We start from the raw sequence: 14500 nt of genomic DNA, 5'->3' as shown, positions 1-14500 counted from the left end.
CAGCCAGTATTACAACGCAGTTTATCACGCATCGAGGAGCCATCTGAGCTGCAGCGACAGGTTCTGAACATATTCAAGGCCTCTCGATGTCCCGCAGATGCGCCGATCGCACAGCCTGATTCCTCATCGTCCTCAGCCATCCAAGTTCCAGCAATCGCGACCACTATTCCTCGAGTTGGCATGCAAGAGGTTTCACAAGCCACTGGCAACTTCGCGCCTTCCCGGCGCATTGGGGGCGGCGGTTTTGGTAGTGTGTACTCTGGCATCTGGGGTGGTACACAAGTTGCTGTCAAACGTTTGGCGGCCGATTCTATGCAAGGCATCGCTCAATTTCAGGCCGAGCTCGAATCCCTCTCGCGCTTTCGCCACCCGAATATTGTCACTATCATGTGCTATGCTCACGAAGGCGACGAATGCTGCTTGGTGTACGAACTGATGGCAAACGGTTCGGTGCGCGATCGTCTGGACTGCAAAAATGGCACGCCAGCTCTGAGTTGGCCACAACGCCAGAGAATCGCAACCGAGATTGCGAGTGCCATGCATTTTGTGCAGACTGCCATTTCGCGTCAGCCGCTGTTCCACTTGGATCTCAAGACGGACAATGTATTGCTAGATGCCCATTTCACTGCAAAGGTCGCCGACTTTGGTCTGACACGCTCTGCACCAGCTCAGACGGCGGCGCAGAGCTACATCCAGACACAGACCATTCAAGGAACTCGCCAGTACATTTGCCCTCAGTATCGCGATGAAGGCAAAGTCTCCATCAAAACGGACGTGTACTCGTACGGCATGATCTTGCTGGAGCTGCTGACCGCGAAGCAGCCTGGTATTGAGCTTGCTGGTGCAGTGAAACGCGCTATTAAAAAGCAGGGTCAGCTCGATTCCGAGTTGGATGCGTCAATCGTGTGGGGTGCTCCGGACAAACTCGCTGCCACCGCAGTGGCGGAAGTTGCTGTTCCTTGCCTCGAGTCCGACCGAGTCGACCGACCAACCTTTGGCCAAATCACTTGTCGACTGAGGGGTGAACCTGAGGAAGTAGAGGAGCATGAAGTGAGACCGGACAGCGATCGCGAATGCTTGGTGTGTTTCAGCGCTCCGACAAACGCCAAGCTGATTCCTTGCTGTCACGCTTGTGTATGTGTTGGGTGTGCTGATTGGATGATTGAGCGTCAGGACAAGTGCATGATTTGCCGAGTCATCCCGACCTCGTATGAAGAGGGCGCTTTCAACCAGACGTTTGTTCCGTGAGCGTGTTTGTTTGATGTTTTGTTTGAATGTTGCATATGACTTTGTTCGACCTGATATTTCGGTTGTCTTCTTTCTCATACAGTATCATACAGCATTGTTGTCATTCGTTGTTTTTGTCGCTTTTCTGTTTAGATTTTGGTACGATTTTTGTCTTTCTTTCCAAACTGCCTCTTGTCGCCACCTCCGCTGAGCCCCCTTCTCCCTCTTGCTTTCTTCGTCTGGGACGATTCCTTGCTTTCATCGCCTGCGAAAACGGCTCCGTGTCGGAGTGTGTGTGTGTGTGTCTGGTGCGAGTTGCAATCTGAGTTGAAGCAACTTTTTTTTTTTTGTTTTTCGAGAGCGAGGTTTGGGTCATTGAATCGAGACCTCCGTCGCTCTGCTAGTTTGTGATTCTAAGCTACTAGCGACTGCATGGAAGACGCTTGTCATGTCGACTGCACACCGTTCTGCCTGCGCCAGACACTCGCGGCTGCACACGATCCTCAAAGCGATCCTCAAAGCGAAAGGTCAAACCATTTTAAAAAAACAACGTCAAAACAAGTGAAAAACAATTGAAAAGCTACAAAGCAAGCCAAACCAAGCAGACGAGCGATTCGTGCATCGCAACTGTGCGTCGGTGCGCCCACGCCATCCCCAGAGCGCTAGTCATGTCTCTTGCTGCGTCAGAGCACACAGAGTGCGCAGAGTGCGCGGGAGTCGGGGGCGCGATTGTCCGTCAAGTTGCCCTAAAATGGCGCCTCTTTTTTTTTTTTTTTTTTTTGTTTCCGTGTTGTTGCTTGGGGACGGCCAGTTCCTCCGTCGCAGCGCTGCCAGGCCCCGCTGGGTGCTTTCAGTCCCCAGCGTGCATCCCAACAGACGAGTGTCGGGCGGTCTCGCACGAGCGCAGTCAGCAGCACGAAGGGCAAGACGATTCTAAAAGTAGACTCACAAAAAAAAGAAAAAAAAAGAAAAAAAAAGAAAGAAAAAGAAAAAGCCAATCGAAAAGGTCTGCAGAAAAAGGGGCAAGCGGACGACAGTCAAGGCGAGCCAGACGCGACTGATCACGAAAACACACTGTGATTCAGACATTGACCATCAATCCAACAACCAGCCAAAACAACAAAACATCCAGAAAGCAAAACTGAAAAAAAAGCATCAGAATGTGTGCATAAAACAAGAAAAGCAAACCAGTAACAACAACAAACAAAACAACAAAAGGGTGATTAAGAAAGATCTTTGTCGCTGGGTTATGCGAGAATCAACGATCAATCCAATACGACAGCCCGCTCAGTGCTGATGCCTGGAGACAATGATCCGCTCAGTGCAGCTGCAAGCGGGCAAAAGTTGACCATCGCATGATCGCGACAAGTTCCATTTTGAATATTTTTTATTTATTATTTATTTATTGGTCGTTCACTGATCCGATCTGGATTGTTGGTCATACGCTCGTCTCCAACGTTGTCGTCACAATGTCCATCTCACCAGCTGCCAGCGTTGTCAACGTGGTTGGGTTTTCGACGATTCTGTCGCTTACCCTTATTTTTGCTCACTTCACACCTCGTTGCTGTCTGCCTGTCTGTCTGTCTGTCTGTCTCCTTCCCTTCAACCAGCAACTCGACGCGTCCAAAATCCACCTGCCTTTGATCAGCTGGTGCGTCTCCGCTTCTCCGTCTTTTGTTTCGCTCGGACGCTTGTTAAGGATCAGTCCCTCTGTATTGTCACGACTTTTCGTTCTCTGCAACACTCTCGTCGTCAAGTCAGCATTTTGCCCCGACACACTACACAGTTGCTCCCATGCACGGCATTGGCGCGTCACTTCGTGATTTCGGGCTAACGTTGCGCACAAACTTGCGTCGCCGACCAGCGTCTGACGGCGGCGATGGGAGCTTTTTTGTCGACCCGAATGCCAGCGGCTCGTCGGCGGCCGGATCGCCGTCGAATGGGGGCGACGCATCTGCAGGGTCGGCTTTGATGAACGGTGCCGATTACAAGGCGGACGCTGAGCTGGACTCGCGCACGCTCGATCGCCTCTCGTCCCGCGTTCAGAAAATTCTCAAGCTGATCAAGAGCAAGAAGCTCACACTGCGCAACTCGCCGCCATTTTTGCAAGAGCTGCTTGCCGAAATCTACCAACACCTCAAGCTCATCCTGTCGAAAGCAGAGCTCGAGACGCTGCGACAAATTCCGTACTTGACCATCACGCTGCAAAACATCTTCCTCAAGCTATACAACATTTCATCCCTGATCAAAAAGGGCAAGCATGAGGACTTGCAGCAGGAAGAATCGCACATTCGGCGCCAACTGACCAAGTTCACCCTGATTCTCTCGCACATTGTGACGGATTTCAAGGCCGTCTTCCCAAACGGCAAGTTCTGCGACAAGGACCTCAAGATTGCCAAAAAGGAGGCTGCCGACTTTTGGAAGGCCAACTTTGATTTGCGGTGCATCGTCCCGTGGCACGAGTTTTTGGCTGCCTTCAAGACCGTTCATCCAATTTCCACACCACAAGAGGCGAGCGCACTTCGGACGACCATGAATTTGACCGACTACAACCACATTTCTTGGTTTGAGTTTGATGTCTTTACACGGCTCTTCCAGCCCTGGTCGCATCTCGTGAACAACTGGAACGTGCTTGCCATCACCCATCCCGCGTATCAAGCATACATGACCTACGACGAAGTCAATACGGTTTTGAAGCCATTTGTCAACAAGCCTGGAAGGTAAGCGAGCTGCCACGAGAGCATGATGGTGGATGAGGTTTTTTTCTGTTTGTGGGGTCGACTGGTGAATGTTGGATTCAGCGTTTTTGATTTCTGACTTTTTTTTTTTTTTTGTTGAAAAATCGATTTCTTTGTGTGCCTCAGCTACGTTTTCCGATTGAGTTGCACACGTCTTGGCCAGTGGGCAATTGGCTACGTCAACGCCGAAAAGAAGGTTGTCCAAACCATTCCAAACACCAAGTCCTTGTATCAGGCGCTGATTGACGGCAGCGTTGATGGAACGTAAGTGAAAGAGGCGCTTTTTCACAATTTTCTTCCTTTTTGATTTTCTTTTTTTTTTCTTGGTCCTCACCTCACTTTTTTCTCTCCCTCCTTTTCTTTGCTTCAGCTTCAAATACCCCATGGGCCAAGATGACAACCCTGATATTCAACGCCATGTTACAGTCACCCCGGCAACGCACATCAAAGTATCCGAGGAGCAATTTGAGATTTATTCAGACATTGAGTCAACATTCGAACTTTGCAAGATCTGCTCCGTCAACGACAAGAACGTGCGCATCAATCCTTGCGGCCATTTGCTGTGCTTGGCTTGCGTGACACACTGGCGGTCGACTGGCTCGCAAGTGTGCCCTTTCTGTCGCGATCAAATCAAGGACGTCGAAAATGTCATTATCGAGCCGTTCAAGAAGCGGTCTGCTTCGCAGAATGGCGAGGAGGAGGACGATGACAGTGACTCGTTGCCAGACATTGATCTCTGCATGCTTGTTGCGTCCAAGATCTCACGGAAGGAATCTCATGACGAGGATGATCATGCCAGCAACGGCAGTAGCAGCAGCAGCTCTGCCGCCGCTTCCAGCAGTAGCAGCAGCATCAACAGAGGACCAGTGCCACAGCCTCCTGGCCTCAACGCGCAAAGCTCTGCAGCCGCTGCGACGGCTCCATCCATGTACGCGACACCCATTCGCAAGTCCGCGGGTCTCACCACCGCCGCAGCAGCTGCTAGTGGGCCACCGCCGTTGCCCCCAGCAAACTCGCGAGCGAGCCCGCATCCGTTTGACGACCGCCCTTCCAACGGCCCCATGCTGGTGCCCAGCAGTCCCTTCGCCCAAAGCTCCCCTTCCGCTGGCGGTGCGCCTGGCCCTGCTCTGCCGCCACGCCGCCCTGGCACCGGTTCTTCAGCGGAGCCTCCGGCTGCCCTCCAGTCATCCCGAGGTCTGCCGCCTTCTCCAGGGCTTGCGCGCGCTTCACCTCCGTTGATTGCGCCCATCGCCAGCCGCGATGGCGCACCCTCGCTTCCTCCACGCAACGCGAACGCCTCGGCTCCTCCGGAACCCGACATGTCGCTTCATCCTAGTCTTCAACAACAATACTCGAGCAATTCCAGCAGAGACGAAGTTCCACCCGTCCCGCCGTCGCGGTACTCGTCGGGCTCGGTGCGAAGCTCCGCGCCCCGGTCCGTCCCCGGTGCGCGTGGTGCGTTTGATGAGCTGCCACCGCTTCCGACGGCCTCTGCAAATCGTGCACTACCGCCACCTCCTCCAGCAGCAGCTGGTGGTCGCGGCATGGCACCAAATCCTCCGACGACCATTTGCCCCATGTGTGCCACCGACCTGACCGGCTTTGACAACGATCGCGTGAACAGCCACATTGATCGATGCCTCCGCATCTAGTGAGAAGGGCGCGTCCTTTTTCGATATTTGCAGTCCCAAGGCAAACTGCAGCCGTCGACCCGAACTGAACCATGTGCTTTTGTGCATCGCTTTTCTTGTTGTGCAGGAGATGTTGCTTTCCTTTCGTGCTCTGCTTTGTTGGCACTTTTTTGTTGTTTTTCAGCGTTGAGTTGTGTTGTCGTGTATTTGTTGTTTCATGTGCGTAAGAGTTTTTCGTTTCGTATTCCTCTGAGCATTTTCGCATCGCTCCTTTTTCATCCAAACCTTCTTGGCAGTCTAACTTTACTGTTGCATGTAAGAATCTCAAATGCCGCGCTTTTCCATGATCCAAGATTCAGCGCTGTGATGGTGCCTGGTGCTTTGCGTATTCACGTGGCGCTATCTGGGATGTTTGATGTGTGTCTCCCCTTCCTAGGTCGAGCAAGCGCAGCAGCACGGCGTCGACGTCGGCGTCGTCGGCTTCAGGTGCTTCGCGCAGGAGAGCGCGCGTCGCCAGCGATTCCGAGCAGGACGAGAGCCCGATGGACAGCGGCTTGACGGAATCGCATGCATCTGGCGCAAGGCATGCTACTCGAGGCGGCCGCGAGCAGACCGACGGTGGCAGTCGCGCGGCGGCGAGCTCGGCGGCGTTCAGCGGCGGGAGCGCCCATTTGGCGGGAAAAGTGAAACATGCAAGCAAGCACGACGACGGCGACGATGATCAAGCGCCGTTCAACGCCGGCCAACGCGCCGTGCAGCAAGCACGATCGCAAGAGTCACAGCAAGCAAACGCAGCCCGGCATCGGGACAAGCGCGCTCGGCAGGACGACTCGTCGGACGGCGAGCATCCTGCCAATCTCAACAATCATGGCTCCACTGCTGCTGCTGCTGCTGCTGCTGCGACTACGTCGTCGTCAACTGGTGGCATCAAGACCTCGTCGAGCCAGTCAGAGAAATCCAGCGGCTATGGCGGATCGCGGAGTGCTGGACGAGCCGCGGAGCATGCCTCGGCGAACGGCCAAGCCGAAGGCGACGATGATGACGACGATGATGAAGCCAACATCATGTCCATCTTGATTAGTTGAGTCATGCAAAGCCTTTTTGTTGCACAGGAGGAGGAAGGGATGCAGTGGCGCGAGTCTGGTCCAGCCCATTCGATTATTGTTCTTTGTTTCGTTTTTGTTTCGTTCCGGATTGTTTTGCTGATGCTTGCTTTGCCCGACTTTGACATTGCAACAGCAACCGATAACCATATCGGCTATTTGGAAAACGATCCGATTCGTGGGAACGACTCGTTCATGACGTTCGAGGAGATTTTGCTCCTTGCTCAAGAAGAAAATGTAAACGAGATGATGCAGCTCTTCTTCTCCAAAGGCACTATCTTACTTGACTCCATTGACATCGTTTCTTCTGATTCCGGTAGGTGGACTTTATCCTTTTGGGCGGAGATCTATTCCACGAAAATAAGCCATCCCGCAACACGCTGCACAACACAATCAAGCTTCTCCGCAATTATTGCATGGGAGATCGTCCATGTAGTGTCCAAGTGCTGAGCGACCCCAAGCAAAACTTTCCATCCAACATGTAACCGACATCATTTCGACACGAGTGTTGCTTGGCGCGATGCGAATGCGATGATTTTACAATCCTTGTTTTTTGTTATTTGGTGCTCTCGCAGGGGAGGCACTGTCAACTACCTCGACCCCAATTTCAACATTGGGATGCCAATCTTTACCATTCATGGCAATCACGACGATCCTGCCAGCGTAATGCGCCGTTTCGACGAGCTGTTCTTAATTTTGCAAATTCGTGCTGGACCTCACACGATAAACCGCATCCTTGTTTTGGGTCTGGTGTTGCTTGTCGGCAGGATGGCTTGTCCGCAATGGACCTTCTGAGCGGGATCAACTTGGTCAACTACTTTGGACGTGTCAAGGAGATTGACAATATTACCGTTTCGCCCGTCTTGCTCCAAAAGGGACAAACCAAGCTGGCGTTGTTTGGCCTGGGTGCAGTGCGAGACGAGCGGCTCCATCGCACCTTCAACAACAAGCAAGTCCAAATGCTTCGGCCCGAAGAAGATCAGGACGAGTGGTTTAACATGTTTGTACTCCATCAAAACCGGTGAGGAAAAAAAAAACATTCTTCTTGCTTTGGTCGAAACGTGGGAATTGTCAGCAAGCGTCTCATGTGCTCTCTGAAATGGGGGATTGGCTCTGATTCTTTGTCTCCAGTTGCAAGCATGGCCCGACAAACTACATCCCAGAAGTCTTCCTCGACGACTTTCTAGATCTTGTACTTTGGGGACATGAGCACGAGTGCCGCATCCAACCCGAGCAAAGCACGAACGGGTTTGAGGTCATTCAGCCAGGATCAAGCATTGCGACATCGCTTGCGGAAGGCGAGTCTGTGCGCAAGTAAGTGCCCGAGGTTTTTTGATGAATTGAAGTTAGAGATTTCTCATGTGCATGTCCCTCTGCCAGACACGTCGGAATTCTCCGCATCAAGAAGCGCTCGTACGCTCTCAAAACCATACCGTTGCGGACTGTTCGACCGTTTTACATGCAAGACATTGTGCTCTCGGAGGAAGGTCTGTTGCCGTCCAGGCCTGACGACGTCGTCCAGGTTCTTGCTGACCGGGTGAACGAGCTCATTGCCAAATGCGACGAAGAGCACGGAAACGATGAGATTGTCATGAAGCCACTGATTCGGCTGCGTGTCGAGTACTCTGGGGGATTTCAGATGACCAACATTCAGCGGTTTGGCCAGCAGTTTGTCGAGCGTGTGGCCAACCCCAAAGACCTGCTGCAGTTCTATCGCCGGCGCGCCTCGCACGTCCCAGGCCGTGAGTTTCGAGTCGTCAGTTGTTTGTAGTGGAGATTTTGTGGTTGACGTTCGCTTGTGTTTGGTCGGGTTTTTTTTTTTTTTTTTTTTTTTTTTTTTTTTTTTTTTTTTTTTTTTGCTTTTGAACAACTTTCAGAACGCGGTGGCATTCCCGAGCCCGACTCGCATGCCGATGAGCACGATAGTGCCGCGCGTCAGCGGTCAGAGCTCGATGCTTCGCGCATGCAAGATCTTGTCAATGACATTCTGGCGCGCTCCAAACAGCCGCTCGAGTTGCTCAGTGAGCAAGATCTGGGTACCGCGGTTCACGCCTTTGTTGAAAAGGACGAAAAGGAGGCCATTCGCGAGTACGTGCGCAGTGCTTGCACATGGGCCTGGGGGTTTGGGGTTTGAGGACGCGGCGTTGCTCATCTGGTGGTGGTGGTTGAAACACAAAATGCTTTGACAGCTTTGTCAAGTACGCGTTGGAAATGACACAAGCCAACTTGATCAAGGCACCCAAGGATTCCATCCAAGGCGAGGAAGATATCATGGCTTCTGTCCGAACGAATCGCAAAGAGCACTACAAAGCAAGGATTGTTGTACTATTGTATTGTTGCGTTTTTGACCGTGAGCAGAGTTTTGGCTGACTTTACTTGCTGCAATTGCACTAGAGCGCACCGCGTCCTACCACGGAAGCCAGCGATGCCGAAGATTCGTCTGATATGGACAGTTCGACATCCATCGCAAGCAGTAGTAAGCGTGGCGGGCGAGCAGCTGGTGGAGCTGGTCGAGGGGCCGCTGCTCGCGGGCGAGGCACGACAGCAGCAACCCGGGGCACTCGGGGTCGTGGCGCCTCAACGTCGCGTCGCAGCCGGGCATCGGCCTTTTCTGAAGATGACGAAGACGAGGACGAGAAAGACGAACCCGAAGACGAACTCGAAGACGACGACGGCGACAGCGACTCTGCAGCCAGCACCTCCTCGCGTTCTCGTCGACAAACATCATCCTCAACGCGCAGTCGCAAGTCTGCCACGGCCATGAAGCACGATGACGACGACGACGACGACGACGAAGACGAGGAACATTCTCGGCGGCCGAATTCTAGTGCGACGGCGCGTTCCCGAGGTGCCGTAGTCACGCCTGTGGCTCGTCGTGGCGGTCGTGGTGGTGCCAGTCAAACGTCGCTGGCAACGACCCGTGCAGCTGCCGCGGGGGTCGTTGTGGTACGTAAACGACGGGCTGAATGCAAGTTGAGATGCCAATGAGTTGTTTGACATTGTCTGTTTTCCTGTTTTTTTTTGTTTGGGCTTCTACACAGCTGTCGGATGACGAAGATGACGAAGATCAGAAGCCAGTTGGAGCAAGGTAAGCTGTTTGGGGGGGGGGCGAGCTCACGAGAACCAAGACAACAACGAAGACGAGAAATGCTCACGCGGTTGGAATGATTTTACACGCAGCCGACCTGTGATTTCGAAGCAGCCAAGGGCATCACACGCGAGAGGTTCCGGGCGAGGCAGATGACATGCGAAAAGTACCATGATTTCGTTGCGAATGGAATTGCGTTCAGCCCTTTGCCTTTGTCCTTTGTACTTTTACCAATTCAGAGTTAATTTCTATCGCTTTCCACAAGACGTTTGGCAGTGTTTCTTGACGACCGAGGCACTTTTCTGCAGAGCGCAGAAGACAGATCAATCTCGTGCATGATTTGTGAATCCGATTCGACAATTCTTGATTTCTTCACCTTGACGCTTGCAGATCCATTCCCTTCATTTCTGTGTCTTTTGATTCTTTTTCAATCTATCTACGGAGATGCTTCACTTCCGATTTTTGTTGTTTCGTTCTACTTCTCCACTTCTCAGTTTCTCTGATGACTCACTGCGACCAATCTGCCGCCACCCCGCGCACCAACCTGAGCGCCCTTCTCGGCCTCGACGCTGCCACGACGTCTGCACCGTCGTCATTCTTTGCGACCGCCTCAGCCTCGTCCGGAGTTGACGCTGCGAGTCGCCGTTTGAACGCGCTGTTTCCGATGACTTCGCTGCTCTCCAGCGCGCCGTGCGCATCGTCCTCGTCCTCGTCGTCATCCAAGCCACCTCAGCAGGTGCTGCGTTCGGCATCCGCCAACACCTCATCAGCGCCTGCTGCGTCGTCCACCAGCCACAGCAACAGCAGCAACATCAGCAGCAGCAGCAACGGTAGCAGCAAGAGTCAGCGATCGCCGACGGCTCAGAAATCAAACTCCCGTCGGCGCGGGTCGCTAAAGCACACTCAATGTAAGCGCAAAAGAAGAAAACTCGTTCGTGCACTTCATCCCACCAACCCAGTAATGCTTTCTGCAATCATTGGATTTCTGATCTCTGATCTTCACAAGCTCAATGAGAGGAAACGCATATTGCATGCAGATTCAACCCCTTATTGATCGATCATCGCTCCCCATACAAAAATGCTCACTCTTTGATTTTTTATTATTATTTTGTCCTATTCAATAGCACTCCCACACAAAATGCCGTACAAGATCTGCATCATTGGCTCTGGCAACTGGTAATCACTTTCGCTTCCATGCTGAATGGACGCAACCCTCCTTGTCCCCCACCTTGCTTTCGTTCGTTCGTTCTCGATATCCCCATGGATGAGCCTCTGTGATGATGACGAACACTGTTGTCGCTGCGCATGTGGTTTGGTTGCTCTTTTGGTTCCAACGTGGCGGAACAAAGCGAGTTCCATCGAAAGCGAATCGACACGCTTACCACACTGCGACTCCTTCTCTCTCTCTCCCTCTCTGACCCGCTCTCTTTCTCATTGCACCTCGGGGGGCTTTACGTCCACTGTCTGTTCGCCATGATGTTGACAAGTGGTCGGTTTGGTTTGGTTTTTTGAATGTTCGCTGCTTCACTGTGCCGCTCAATCACAGTTTGCAGCAATCGCCTTCACTCTCTCCTCTCTTCGCTCTCTCTCTCTCTCTCTCTCTCTCTCTCTCTCTCTCTCTCTCTCTCTCTCTCTCTCTCTCTCTCTCTCTCTTCCTCCATTCTTGCTCTACTGCTGCTCTGCTTCCACTTCAATGCGAATGAGCGCTTCTTTCGTCGTTTCTTTGGATTTATCATTATTTTATCATTTTATTATTATCGGTTTGCTGCGTTTCCATTGGTTGTCTGAGCGTGTGTGCGCGTGTGTGGTAAAAAAACCGCCGGCTGTTCACTCTTGGGAGAGAGAGAGAGAAGAGAGAAGCGAGCACTCTCACTGCGTCATCAACGAGCCTCATTCACACTTGGGGGCGGGGTAGGTTTTGGTGGTGGAGTGGGGAGAAGAGAGAGATCGAGAGGAGTGATGGAAAAAAGCAAAGAAGAACCAAGCGAAACGATTCGGTGGAGGATTTGGCTCAGCCCAGCGTCAGCGTCGGATGGATGGATGGATGGATGGATGGATGGATGTACGATAGAGGCATGTCAGGTGCACGCTTTGGGAGAGAGAGAGAGAGGGGAAGGGGGAAAGTGGGATGGGAGTCAGGACGCAAAACTGCGTGGTTTGTTCGGTCATCGAACTGAAATTTAGCAGCAACGGAGAATGCGACTGTGGGCTCTGATTGGAGCGCATCACGCACCCCTCACCCCCCTCTCCACTCTAACTGCAATAATAATAACAACAATCATTATTACACAATGGAACAACGACCAAAAAAAAAAAAAAAGTAGTTCAACTGTGATCACAAACCTCAACTCACTCTTCACTTCGTCCTCCACCTTGAACCTGTCATCAGGGGCTCGGCCATCGCAAAGATCATTGGCAACAACGTCCAGGCACACTCGGGCGTTTTCGACCAGCACGTCACAATGTACGTCTACGAAGAGGTCGTCAACGGCCGCAAGCTCACTGAAATTATCAACACGGAGCACGAGAACGTCAAGTACCTCCCCGGCATCAAGCTGCCCAGCAATGTTGTACGTTGTCTGCGATATCAAGTTTGGTTGTTTGTTTGTTGGCTTGTTGGTTGTTGTTGTTGGTTTGTTTTGACTTGAACATCATTGACGTTTGATGCTCCGTCACAGGTTGCAGTGCCCGACGTCGTCGAAGCTGCCAAGGATGCCAACATTCTCGTCTTTGTTGTGCCCCATCAGGTACAAGGACTGCTGCACTTTGTTGAATCTGTTTGTCAGATTTTTGGTTGTGTTGCTCGTACGCCCCTGTTCTCACCGTCTCTCACCCTTCCTTCTTTCCTCCCTCAACCCCCCCCCACACACACACCCCGACCTTGACAGTTCGTCATTAACATTTGCAAGTCCCTCCACGGCAAGATTGCCCACGACGCCAAGGCCATCTCCCTCATCAAGGGCATTGACACGACGAACGGCATCCAGCTCATCTCGGACGTCATTCGCGACGAGCTCAACATTGAGGTCGGCGTGCTGATGGGCGCCAACATTGCTGGCGAGGTTGCGGCCGAAAACTTTTGCGAAACCACGGTCGGTTGCGCGAATGTGCGAATGGGCGGCATCTACAAGCAGCTCTTCAACACGTCGTACTTCCGCGTGAACGTTGTCACAGACACCATTGCAGTAGAGCTGTGCGGTGCACTCAAGAACATTGTTGGTGTTGCTGCTGGCCTCGCCGACGGCCTCAAGCTGGGCGACAACTCGAAGGCTGCCATTATTCGCATTGGTCTCTGCGAGATGATGAAGTTTGCGCGCCTCTTCTACAACTGCAACGACTTTATGGTGTACTTTGAGAGCTGCGGTGTGGCGGATCTCATCACCACCTGCGCTGGTGGTCGAAACCGAAAAGTCGCCGAGGCCTACGTCCAGACTCGCAAGCCCTTCCAACAACTCGAGGCCGAGTTGCTGAACGGCCAAAAGCTCCAGGGCACTCTGACCGCCAAAGAGGTATACCACGTTCTTTCCGAGAAGAAGCTGACACAGGAGTAAGTTTGCAAGTTGGAATTGTGTTTGTTTTGTGTTGGGTTGATTTTGCTGGATGGTCTTTTTGACGTTATATTTCTGCGATTGCGTTGCAGGTTCCCTCTCTTTACTGCCGTCTACCAGGTCTGCTTTGAAAACCTTGATCCCCAGCTGTTCCTGACCAGCTTGTAAAACTCGATCCCCTGCTGTTCCTGACCAGCTTGTAAAACTTGTTTGTTGGAAATCAATTTCTCGTCAAACTCTATGTATTTCTTTTCGTTATTGTTGGTGTGCCTGTAAGCCCTTTTCCTGGGGTATTTCGTTGTTCCTAACCTGTGTTCCGAGCAAGTGGCAGCTCGTTCTGCTAAGGTGTAGCCTTGTCAATCCCCAAAATGTACTTTTACTTTCATAGAGATAACAAATTTGGCAACAGCTTCTGTGAGCTAGTTTCGTGTTTTCGTGAGGTCAATCCAAGTTCATTTGGGAATTCGATACTCCAGTCCTACATTTTCCCCAAATAGCAGAATCGAACACGATGAGCGGCCAATTCTCCATTGACGACGACGACGAGAACGAGCTGCTCGGGACGCCAGCGCCGGCTTTGGCACCATCGACCACTCTGTCCGCCGCTGCAACGACCGCTGCCAGTGCTCGTGCTGCTTCTAACGCTGCTGCTGCTGCTGCTGCTGCGATCGCCAGTGGAACGGAGATGAGCGCCGAGGAAGAAGAGGCGTTGCTGCTGGGCGAATCCGCGCCTTCGTCCAAGCCATCCACTCCTGCTGCTGCTGCTGCTGCTGCTCCTGCTGCTACGACGACGACCAACGCTGTGGCAGTGCACGACGGAGAGGCAGACGTCGAGGCAGTCGACGAGGAAGCGCCCGCTGAAACGCCAGAGCAGCGCGCAGCCTGGTAAAGCAACAAAGCCAATCCTATTCGACTTCGACTTACTCGAAGAAGCTCAGTGCCTCCACTGTACCGAGTCCGACTATTCGATGAAATACGCATCGAGATGTTCATGATGAAGCCATTCACCGACAAAAAAACAATCACTGCAACGCGAGCCTTACGTTGACGTTTTGGTTTCTGATATTTTGACGTGCGATTTCCTTCCTACTTTGGATTTTTGTTGTACAGGGTCGAAAAGCTGCAAGAGACGCTGTCTGCCAAGCCGTCGCCAGATACAGAGACG

The 14500-nt window shown here is 52.4% G+C and overlaps 5 protein-coding genes across 6 annotated transcripts; all 5 read left to right on the top strand.

Moving 5' to 3' along the window:
• Nucleotides 1-633: 633 nt before the first annotated feature.
• CAOG_08675 (hypothetical protein) lies at nucleotides 634-1248 on the top strand (the record flags this gene model as incomplete). The annotated part of the gene is made up of 2 exons (XM_011271984.1): nucleotides 634-1050; nucleotides 1174-1248. Coding segments are annotated over 2 exons (492 nt in total), but the record flags the coding sequence as incomplete, so codon positions are not given.
• A 105-nt stretch (nucleotides 1249-1353) lies between these two features.
• Nucleotides 1354-5844, top strand: CAOG_03232 (E3 ubiquitin-protein ligase CBL-B-A). Its single transcript, XM_004364014.2, has 4 exons — nucleotides 1354-1386; nucleotides 2838-3947; nucleotides 4092-4229; nucleotides 4336-5844. The coding sequence occupies exons 2-4, from the start codon at nucleotides 3022-3024 to the stop codon at nucleotides 5615-5617; spliced, it is 2346 nt and encodes a 781-aa protein (XP_004364071.2). The 5' UTR covers nucleotides 1354-1386; nucleotides 2838-3021; the 3' UTR covers nucleotides 5618-5844.
• Nucleotides 5845-5924: 80 nt separating this feature from the next.
• On the top strand, nucleotides 5925-8833 carry CAOG_03231 (double-strand break repair protein MRE11A; the record flags this gene model as incomplete). The annotated part of the gene is made up of 9 exons (XM_004364013.1): nucleotides 5925-5959; nucleotides 6033-6676; nucleotides 6836-6936; nucleotides 7020-7180; nucleotides 7275-7362; nucleotides 7467-7720; nucleotides 7831-8013; nucleotides 8080-8441; nucleotides 8577-8833. 9 exons carry the CDS (start codon nucleotides 5925-5927, stop codon nucleotides 8831-8833), a joined length of 2085 nt encoding a protein of 694 aa, XP_004364070.1.
• Nucleotides 8834-10244: 1411 nt separating this feature from the next.
• Nucleotides 10245-13540, top strand: CAOG_03230. Of its 2 annotated transcripts, XM_004364012.2 has the most exons (6): nucleotides 10245-10695; nucleotides 10912-10963; nucleotides 12177-12357; nucleotides 12466-12534; nucleotides 12676-13334; nucleotides 13428-13540. In XM_004364012.2, the coding sequence occupies exons 1-6, from the start codon at nucleotides 10290-10292 to the stop codon at nucleotides 13501-13503; spliced, it is 1443 nt and encodes a 480-aa protein (XP_004364069.2). In that variant the 5' UTR covers nucleotides 10245-10289; the 3' UTR covers nucleotides 13504-13540. The 2 variants fall into 2 exon arrangements, with proteins under 2 accessions (XP_004364069.2, XP_011270240.1); XM_011271938.1 differs by lacking the exon at nucleotides 10245-10695 and having other exon boundaries at nucleotides 10882-10963.
• Nucleotides 13541-13819: 279 nt separating this feature from the next.
• Nucleotides 13820-14449, top strand: CAOG_03229 (hypothetical protein). The gene has a single exon (XM_004364011.2). The coding sequence runs from the start codon at nucleotides 13847-13849 to the stop codon at nucleotides 14222-14224; it is 378 nt and encodes a 125-aa protein (XP_004364068.1). The 5' UTR covers nucleotides 13820-13846; the 3' UTR covers nucleotides 14225-14449.
• The last annotated feature ends 51 nt before the right edge of the window (nucleotides 14450-14500 follow it).

This window comes from Capsaspora owczarzaki, assembly GCF_000151315.2.
Source record: "Capsaspora owczarzaki ATCC 30864 unplaced genomic scaffold supercont2.4, whole genome shotgun sequence".
Lineage (NCBI taxonomy): Eukaryota > Filasterea > Ministeriida > Capsasporidae > Capsaspora > Capsaspora owczarzaki.
Note: the sequence above shows the minus strand (reverse complement) of the source record. Positions and strands in the feature narration are given on the sequence as shown.

Excerpts from the sequence above, each read along its gene's own strand:
- CAOG_03232 (XM_004364014.2), top strand. The coding sequence starts at position 3,022 with ATGCACGGCATTGGCGCGTCACTTCGTGATTTCGGGCTAACGTTGCGC. Across the intron at positions 3,948-4,091 it reads TTTGTCAACAAGCCTGGAAG|CTACGTTTTCCGATTGAGTT; the intron begins GTAAGCGAGCTG and ends TGTGTGCCTCAG. Across the intron at positions 4,230-4,335 it reads GACGGCAGCGTTGATGGAAC|CTTCAAATACCCCATGGGCC; the intron begins GTAAGTGAAAGA and ends TCTTTGCTTCAG.
- CAOG_03229 (XM_004364011.2), top strand. The coding sequence starts at position 13,847 with ATGAGCGGCCAATTCTCCATTGACGACGACGACGAGAACGAGCTGCTC.
- CAOG_03230 (XM_004364012.2), top strand. The coding sequence starts at position 10,290 with ATGACTCACTGCGACCAATCTGCCGCCACCCCGCGCACCAACCTGAGC. Across the intron at positions 10,964-12,176 it reads ATCATTGGCTCTGGCAACTG|GGGCTCGGCCATCGCAAAGA; the intron begins GTAATCACTTTC and ends ACCTGTCATCAG. Across the intron at positions 12,358-12,465 it reads TCAAGCTGCCCAGCAATGTT|GTTGCAGTGCCCGACGTCGT; the intron begins GTACGTTGTCTG and ends GCTCCGTCACAG.